This window comes from Crocuta crocuta, unplaced genomic scaffold (genome assembly GCF_008692635.1).
Source record: "Crocuta crocuta isolate KB4526 unplaced genomic scaffold, BGI_CrCroc_1.0 scaffold246, whole genome shotgun sequence".
NCBI lineage: Eukaryota > Metazoa > Chordata > Mammalia > Carnivora > Hyaenidae > Crocuta > Crocuta crocuta.
Window position 1 is genome coordinate 5,281,541 of NW_027531902.1, and position 9,246 is coordinate 5,290,786.

A 9,246-nucleotide genomic window follows, 5' to 3' on the forward strand; every position below is an offset into this window, starting at 1 on the left:
GGAGCTGAGAGCCCGCCCCAACTTGAGGTGTCTGTGGGGCAGCAAGTGGCCAGAGGGGGAAAGGACGTGGCCACGGTAAGAGCTTGGCTCTGACCTGAATGTCCCAGCCTGAGTTGGCCAGCGGGACCCCCACCCCACCGTCCTGGGAGTGCCACGTTTAGGGCTCTGTGGTGCCTGGCACAGCTGGACGTTGGGGTGGCCGTGGGGGTCCAGACATGCCCTACTCTGTCTAGAGGTGAGAGGATTTATACCAGGGAGGGGCATCCTAGGCCAGGGAACCTGGTGGCTTGAGCAGGGAGGTGGGAAGGGCCGTCTGAGTCCTGGACAGAATGTGTAGGTGCCAACACTCAGACATGGAGGCTGAGGAGAAAGCCGGGGCTTAATTGCTCACGTGTGTCCCTGTGTTTGGCCTCCTGGCTCTGGCTTCGGAGGCCCAAGGCTAGGTGAAGAGGAGGTTAACCTAGGTTTCTGCCAGAGGCCTCCTCTTTTTCTTGCTCCAGCCTCCGGCCACCCCCAGTCTCTGAGGACTGCATACACTTGCAGGCTTCCACGGGAGCTTCCCTTCCCGGAAGCAGGCCTGCCCCAAGCTGCCCCGCTCAGCCAGGCAAACAGCTTGGTCAGTCTCTCTGCTCCCCTTCAGGCTGCTCTGTGTGCCTGGAGCCTTGTCCGGGGAAGACTCTAATTTTGGGTTTTTATTTATTTTTTTGTCCCCAAGACCCTTGTCCCTATTTGCCACGCCGGGAGGTTCCTCGACAGACAGCAGTGGGCTCAGAGTTGGGGATATAGACCCTTAGAGCAGAAGCCGCCTTGGAGATTGCTGGGCTGTGTGGGGAGGGAGACAAGCGCTCTCTCTCAGGCTGTCAGGGTGCACTTGAGTGGTACAACTCTTGGCAGAGAATCCGGCCTGTTTACTCACACTTAGGCAGGGCCTCTACCAGCCAGCCCACTCGTGGGACTCAGAGCTACAGAAATACACAGGTGCACCGAACTGTGAAGTGCACGGGGCTCACCACAGTTAAAGCGAATCAGCCCAAAGGCTCATTCTTAGGGAAGCGCTTGAATAAATCATGGAGCCCCCATTCAATAGAATGTTGAGCAGCTGTGAAATAGAAGCAGACAGATCCATATGCACGGGTGTGGAGAGGTGCCCACTCTGCTTGTTATGTGAAAAAGCAAGTTATAGAACACGGGGTAGAATGATACCCTATTAGAAAAAAAAAAATTCTGGATCTGGATGTGTGTGTGAATACATATGTATAAACATGTAGCTCACATATGATTGTAGATGCATGGGGGAAAAAAGTCTAGAAGATACTCACCAAACTGTTGATCAGGGTTTACCTGTGATTTTGGAAGGAGGGAATTGGAAAAGGAGCTTTAGGGGCACCTGGCTATCGGTTAAGCATCTGACTTTGGCTCAGGTCATGATCTCGAGGTTTGTGGGTCTGGGCTCTGTGTTGGCCTTGGTGCTGACAGCCTGCTTCAGATTCTGTGTCTCCCTCTCTCTCTTTGGCCCTCCCCCACTTGTACTCTGTCTCTTGCTCTCAACAATAAATAAACATTTAAAAAATTATTAAAAAAAAAAGAAAAAGGAGCTTTAGCCTTTTTAAGAAGACTCATTTTTGTGTGGTTTGAATTTGTGTGTGTATGTGTGTGTGTATGTATGTGTGGTTTGAATTTTTATAAAATATGTGTCTGACTTTTATAAACAGGAAAAAAAGACTCAAAAAGACGGAAAACACCTCAGGGGACTAGCCTAAGCGTCTCACCTTATAGGTGGGGCCATGGAGGCCCCCTCCTGAGCTTTGCCTAACTGGCAGGCTAACGGCACATTTGCCCTTCTCATGGGCATTCCGCGGATGCAGGCGGCTGGAGTGCTGAGGGCAGCCTTGTGCCCGTGGGCAGGCGGAGCACTGAGCACAGGGAACTCGCTCCTTCTGCCCCAAGAGGACACCTCCCTTCCTTCTGAGATGCCCTAACCTGCTTGTCCCCCAAAGGGCCAAGCACAAAGGGCTCCCCAGGCTCTCATCCCCTCGCTCTGTCCTTACAAAGTGTGTAGCCTTGAGCAAGTCACAGAATTCTCTGAGAGCCTCCTCAGGGAGGTGGAGTGGCTCTAAAGGGGTAATGATGAGAAGGAGCCTTGCCCACCATGCAGGGACACTTAGGACAGTCGTGATTACCCTTGATGGGATTCTTATTACCTGGAACTGTAGCAAGTTCAGTTCTTAGACTCTTGGGGACAAACCTATACGTTTCCTTTCAGAAGGGGAACCTGAGGACAGGGAGGGCTTACCGCAGAAGCTGCAAACTGCTTGTGTTGGGGGGGTTCTCTGGGGTCCTGGGTACGGGGAGAACACGTGGGGTCCAGAGCTGAGGGAAAGAACCGTGCTGGGCTTGGGGGCCCAGCAGAATATATATTTGAGAGTTTCCCCCTTTGACTCTTCTGCTCCAGTGGGCAGCTGGTCACTACTTGGATCTGGGCTTTAGGAGACCAGAACGAAAGCCAGAAAGAGCTGACGGAAGTCAGATCAGCCCATAGTGCTGACAGCGAGGAGCCTGCTTGGGATTCTCTCTCTCTCCCTTTCTCTCTGCCCCTCTCCCTTCCCTCCCTCTCAAATTAAATAAATAAACATTAAAAAAAAGTCAATCAGCCCAAGGTTAACAGAATTGATTTGGTGGCACTCGAATCTTCTGAGGAAGGGTTCTGACTTGAAGTAGGACAGTGCAAGGGATAATTTGTTGTTGGTGTTGTTGTTGTGTGTATGTGTGTGTGTGTGTTAATGTTTATTTATTTTTGAGAGACAGAGACAAAGCAGGAGCGAGGCAGGGTCAGAGAGAAAAGGAGACACAGAATCTAAAGTGGGCTCCGGGCTCCGAGCTGTCAGCACAAAGCCCAATGTGGGGCTCGAACTCACGAACAGTGAGATCATGACCTGAGCTGAAGTTGGACGCTCAACCAGCTGAGCCACCCAGGCGCCCCTGTGTTTCTGTTTTTTAAAAAGTCCTTGATGTTTTCTTTTTATCCTTTTCTTTTCTTTTATGTATTTATTTTAGTTAAGCTCTAGGTCCAATGCAAAGCTTGAACCCACAGCCCTGAGATCAGGAGTCGCAGGCTCTACTGACTGGGGCAGCTAGGCACCCCAGAACATTTGTCTCTAACAGGGGGCTGCCGCGTAGGCTTAGAAGCCCTGTGTCACCTCAGGGAGTGGGGGTGGTGGCCAGGGTAGCTCGGGCCATGAAACCAGCTGGGATTCTTCTCCTGCTTCATAAGCTGAGTCCACAAAGCCCTAGACTTCAGGGAGTCAGGCCCATGAATCCCTTGACACTGAGATTAAAGTCGTGCGTGCATTTGCTGGCACGGATGCGTACCTGACACTGTTTTCTGGACCGCGGGCACGTAACGCACCAGAGCTTCAGGGAGATTGGTGATCGCAGAGAGACAAAACCACTGGTCTAACCCTCCCTCCTATTTCTTCATCATTCCAGGTGGAAAGCAGTGACACGCCGAAGGACTCCGCAGTGACCTCCAAGTCCCCGTCCATGGCCCAGGACTCAGGCCCCTCAGAGCTATTACCCAATGGGGACTTGGAGAAGCGGAGTGATCCCCAGCCTGAGGAGGGGAGCCCCGCTGGAGGGCAGAAGGGCGGGGCCCCAGCAGAGGGAGAGGGTGGGGCTGAGACCCCGCCCGAAGCCTCCAGAGCTGTGGAGAATGGCTGCTGCACCCCCAAAGATGGCCGAGGAGCCCCCGCAGAAGAGAGTGAGTCTTGGGCCCCAGGGGCAGCTTCTTCTGGGCCCGGCAGGACCCCACCCACCTTCCCGAGAGTTAGAGACTTGGACTTGGGCTAGTAGGTCCCGGGAGGCATGAGAGCTGAAGGTCTGCTCACCAGGCTGTGCCCTGGAGGTGGCCAGCTGCATGCTGCCTGCATACGTGTTTTGTTTGGCCCATGCAGTGTTTTAAACATTTTAAAAAAATTAGTTGCCAGTATTTCAAAATCAAGAAATTTCACATAAAAATCTGTGGAGCTTTGGCTTCTCGTAAAGGAAAAAAAAAGAAGCCCTATCTGGCAACAGCGGGTTTGCAGAATGCCAACAGCAGCGGGACTGGGGTGATGGCTGTCCCTCCCCACCTACCCCAGTCCTTCCGTAGGCTGGCGGCGCGCCTCAGTTTCCCTCAGCCCTCACCTGGCCTGCAAGGCTCAGGGATGGTTGTGTCTGTAGCCCCTGGGCGCTTCAGGGCAGTGGATGCCCTTGTAGGTGGTGTAAGCCCAGGCAGCCTTCCCCAGCTCAGATGTCCTGAGGCCACCACAGTTCAGCCGACCCAGCTAACGCTAACGTAGGGTTGTGACTGAGCAGGGTGGGGGAGGGGCAGATGGGGTGGCCCGGGCGCTGCCCAGCCCAGGCCCCCTCCTCCCCGGACTTTGTGGCCTCTCCCTGGAGTCCTGGAAAGTTGCCTACTTTTCTCTTTCAGGTTAAGCCAGTGATTTCAGGGCCAACCGAGCTGTAAACATGTTGGTAATGAGGACAACTAGCATTTGTACGGGGCTTCGCAGTTTACAGAGCGCTTTCTCATATATTATCACATTTGATCCTCCCAGGGCCGTGCCAGGTTGTTTTTGCATATGTGCATTTCAATTTCAAAAAGTCTTCCTTCCAAGTGTGTATGATGGAAGGAGTACATCGATTAATTGGCATAACTTATTTTACGTGGATCCAAACCCAATATTCATGCAGGATTGAGAGCATTTCTGGAAAAGACATCTCCAAATCTATTAAAAAATATCTTTCATGCATTTATTATTCAACCAATATTTTGATGTTCCCATTACCTGCAAAGCGCTTTCTGGGGTACTCTGTATTCGTTGTTTTAGTCCTCCAAACAGTCTTTCGGAGGTATTATTATCCCCATTTTAAAGCAGAAAAAACTTGCCACTTAACAAGAGGAAGTGACTTGCTCGGGGACCCCCCCAGCCTGTAAGTGGCAGACCCAGGATTTATTCCGTCATGGTCTCTGGCTTCAAAGTTGATGTGCCCTCTCCACTGTCCCCTTTTATTCTGCAGTGGGGCTTAGGGCGGGCTGGCTCAGAACCGTCCAGGGCTCCTGCCCTCGCCCGAGTGACTTATGGGATATGTCCTGACACTTGGCAGGAGTGTTCAAGGGGCCTGAGTGGAGGGGAACCGAGGAGGAAAAGGGAGAAGACGACGTCCCTCCCGTTAAAGAGACCAGGTATTCCAGAGCAGGACCTGGGAGCCCATCAGCCCTGTCCACCAAATGTGCCACTTCCCGTGGGTACGTCTTGGCTGACTCCCAGATTCCTGGGATCTCACCACGACGACGGGCACCAAGCTGCTGTGCAAGGTCGGGGCAGGTCCTTGCTGCCCAGTGGGATGGAGCCAGAGTGCTAAAGCCACTCGTAACCCTTAAGGGTTCGCTTTTAGTTTGGGATTTCCCCGTCTCCGCTTCTGTCTGTTCTCAGGAGCTCCTTCTTGAGTCAGTCAATAGGCGTTTGTTAAGCATCCATTTGGTGTGTGTGTGTCAGGATCCGGGGAAACCATCGTGAACAAAAACCTGGTTCTTGCCTTCAAGGACCTCACAGTCAGCTGGAGAGACAGACATTAAAGAGAAGTTCACACTTTAAAGCTTGTGATCAGGGGTGCCTGGCGGGCTCAGTCGGTAGAGCGTGCGACTCTTGATCTCAGGGTCGTGGGCCCAAGCCCCATGTTGGGCATGGAGCCTACTTAAAATAATTTTTTTTTTTAAGTTTAAAATAAAGAAAAGCTTGTGGTTATACAGGGAGCTATGTTCTCTAAGAGAAATAAGCATGGTTCTCTAAGGAACAGCGACAGGAGCCTCAGCCGGCCTGGGCTGTTACACAGAAGGATGAGCGGGGGCTCACCACGTGAGGGGCGGTGCGGGACGGAGTGGATAAAGGTACACGGGCTCTCAGGTGGGAGGAGCAGGGCACCCAGAGACCTGATAGAAGCCCGCAGGGCTGCGGTGGAGAGAGCAAGGGAGAACGGTGTGAGATGAGAGCAGAGCAGACGGGGCCAGGGCAGGCCTTTGAGGACACCTTCTCGGGGGTGACACGGTCTGCTTTGTGTTTTGGAAAAAAAAAATCACTTTGTGCTCTGCATCCTGGGATGGAACAGAGAGGTTGGGAAGCAGGGTTAGGAGGCTGCTGCAGGCGTCGAGGGCAGGGGGAGGTGGCAGCAGAGATGGAGAGAGACAGGCGCCAAAACACAAGGGGAGGCAAGAGATGGTGTCGAGGGGTTTGGGATTTCCACACATCAGATGGACCTTCCTCAGAGTCCCAGTGTGGAGTGTGGCAGGCAGACCCTCCAGGCGTCCCTGACCTCCTCTGTGCCGCAGGTATCCGGGAGGTGGAGATCGGGGCGGCATGCGGAGCCGGTGGGGCCCCTGAGGGCCCCGTGCACTGCCCGGATGCTGAGACCGGTGAGGTGCGGCCTGGAGGCGTGGGCACAGGTCTGCCAGGCCAGCTGTCGGCCACACAGAACACACACTCAGCTGCTTAGTTCCAAGGAGGAAGGAGACTAAGGCCCCAGGGGAGGCAGTGAGTTAGCCATGGTCTCCCTTCTACTCCCCTCATTCCAGGTCTCTTCTCGGGGGTGGGGGGTGCGGGGGGACCCAATCCATCCCCTCTGGAATCCCTTCCGTTAGTTCCTATAGAGGAAAAACAGAAGACTTTAAGGCAGTGTCTTGTGCACATAGGTGCCCCAGATCCTGGTAGTGCAGCCAGGAGAAAGAAGGAAGACAGGGGAGACGATGAGTAATCAGGACAAGAGCCACCTGGATAGGCAGGTGGTGGCCTTGGGACTTGCTCCTGCACTCCTAGCATTAACACCGCCATGATTATAATAGAAGGGGTGGTGATAGGGCTCTGTTTTACTGAGTATTGACTACGTGCTGAGTGTCCTATATCCTCACTACTCAAAGTGGCCCATGGACCACCTATGTCACCTCAGAGGTCAGAAATGCAGAATCCTAGGCCCCACCCTAGACCTGTGGGATCAAAATCCACATTTCAAAGAGATTCCGATTACCATGCATATTCAAGTTTAAGAAGCCCTACTTTTTATGGATTCTCTTGTTTAATCTTTGTGATCCTGTAAGGAAGACTCTTACTGTCCCCATTTTTCAGATGGGGAGACTGAGAGCTCATAAAGGTTAAGTAAGTTACTTAGCCGAGATTGCAAAAACTAGTAAGGCACCAGATTAGGGTCAGCACAAAGCCCTTCTCTGCTCTGATTGGACACTCACCATTGGGCTAGTGACTGCCCTCTGAGGCAAGCCTGGCCTTAGCCTTGTCATTGAGATTTGGGTTCTTCTTCAAGGGAATTTGGGGTGGGCCCCAGGCAAATATAGGCTTAGACCGACAGGTGACTGTTGGAAACACCCCGGCCTCTCCTGCCCCCAGGACCCAAGATACTCTAGGGTCATGTCTGAGTCTGCCAGGGCCACCCTGGGAGGCATGCAGCCACCTGGCCCGCCTGTGACCCTGGGTCTGGGCCAGGAGCAGATGGACCGCAGAGGGAGTGTTGAGAGAGCAGCTGACCCTCCTTGACTCAGGACAAGTGCGGCATTCGGAGACAGCCCAGTGTGTTGTTTTGCTGGGCCAGGCTGGAAAGTGTGTGTGTGTGATATCACTCAGTGGGCATGTGCAGAATCCGTCGGGGAGAAAATTCCAGAAAGAAGGCAGTTGGAGACTGCGCGAGGAAAAGTAATTGTGTTTGGGGGAGCATGGGGGCCGGGGAATGGGGAACCTGAAGGTGGTAAGGGGTAAAGTGAGCTGGTTTGGGTTCAGGAGCCCCGAAATCTGATTTTAGCACTGGCAGTAAGTTAGTCCACACCCACCCCACCCCACCCCCAGCCTCAGTTTCCCCATTGGCAAAATCTAGGGACTGGACAGGTGCTCCAGCATCTCTGCAGTTCCCTTCAGCCCTGATTTTCTTTCATTCGAATGAATGTCTGATTCCCCATAATTAGACGCCATGGAGGGACCCCCATAGGAAAAGCTTGAGAGGTCCAAGGGACCCTGGGTGGCAGCCTGGTCCAAGGACAGGCGCCCCCTTCTGGCAGCCCAAAGCCTCACCAGGAGAACGTGCAGATCTGAGAGGAGGGAGACCCCCGGGGGTAGGAGAGAGACCCCGGGGGTGGCGGGGGGGGGGGCACCCTGCTCCAGGGAGCTGGCCGCGCAGAGCGGAAGCTCAGAGGAAGAGACAGAAAGCCGGGGTGAGACATACCTTAAAAAGCCTGTCGTGTAAAGTGTTAGCTAGCACCCCGTTCCCACCGCGCACACCCAAGACAGACACTCCTGCTTCCTCCCACGCCCCCTCCCCCACCCAGGCAGCCAATTCAGCGCCGTCTCTGTCGCACGCACGCCGGCACACGTGCCGTGCGGTGCTCACAGCCAGGGCCCTCGTGAGTCCCCTCCCCGGGGCTCCGGGGGGCGCTGTAACCCCGGACCGCCTCTGCCCCAGGGACACACACAAGGAGCCCCGGGTCTTCTCTAGCGAGAGGGAGGCAAAGAAACTTCCTCTCTCGGGCCGAGGAGGCCTTCAATGCTGTGTCTGGTTTCCGCTTCAGAGCCAGGAGATGAAGTAGGGGCTGTTTTTTCCGTTTTTGGCTCCCCCACCCCAACTACCGTGAGCCAGCCTTAGTGACCTTCCTGATTTGGGCCCAAGCTCAGTGCTCTCGGCTTCAGAGAAGGGAGTTTAGAGGCCCAGGTGAGAAAAGAGCTCACTTGCCCACTCCCACCTGTGGAAATCTCTGGAAGGCATAATTAACCCAACCCCGCTGCCGGACTGCTGGGTGCGTGCTGGGCCTGGGGAGGCCATCTGGGTGAGGACCTTGAGAGCACAGGATTTTCTGCAGGAGCGTGGCTGCCCTCCTGCTTGGGGCCCGGAGAGGGACAGGGGGAAGATGTAACTCCCCTCTATAGACAGAATTACTGGGGCTTCTGCTGGGGGGTGGGGTCGGATTTCCTTCCAGGAAGTGGAATCTGGGCCCAGTGAAGGAGCTGCAGGGAAGAGGAGCAGGGAAATGCCTTGGGGACATTTATTGAGCACCTATTATATGCCAAGCCCTGCCAATAACCTAAAAATATTGGAACGGTTACCTATCTTGATGCAGTGAGGACACAGGCTAGGAGAGGTTACAGAGGTCACACAGAAACAGCTGGAATCCAAGCTGGAATCTACTAGACTAAAGGCTTAGCTCAGGCCCCTGAG

General features: G+C 54.1%; 1 protein-coding gene across 5 annotated transcripts in view; it reads left to right on the plus strand.

Moving 5' to 3' along the window:
* The window catches only part of DNMT3A (DNA methyltransferase 3 alpha), a 97,874-nt gene that overhangs the window by 49,558 nt on the left and 39,070 nt on the right, over window positions 1–9,246 (plus strand). For all 5 annotated transcript variants that reach the window (XM_077774136.1, XM_077774137.1, XM_077774135.1 and 2 more), the window contains exon 4: window positions 3,487–3,757. In XM_077774136.1, coding sequence (XP_077630262.1) covers window positions 3,487–3,757 — 271 coding nt within the window. The remainder of the gene's footprint in view (window positions 1–3,486; window positions 3,758–9,246) is intronic.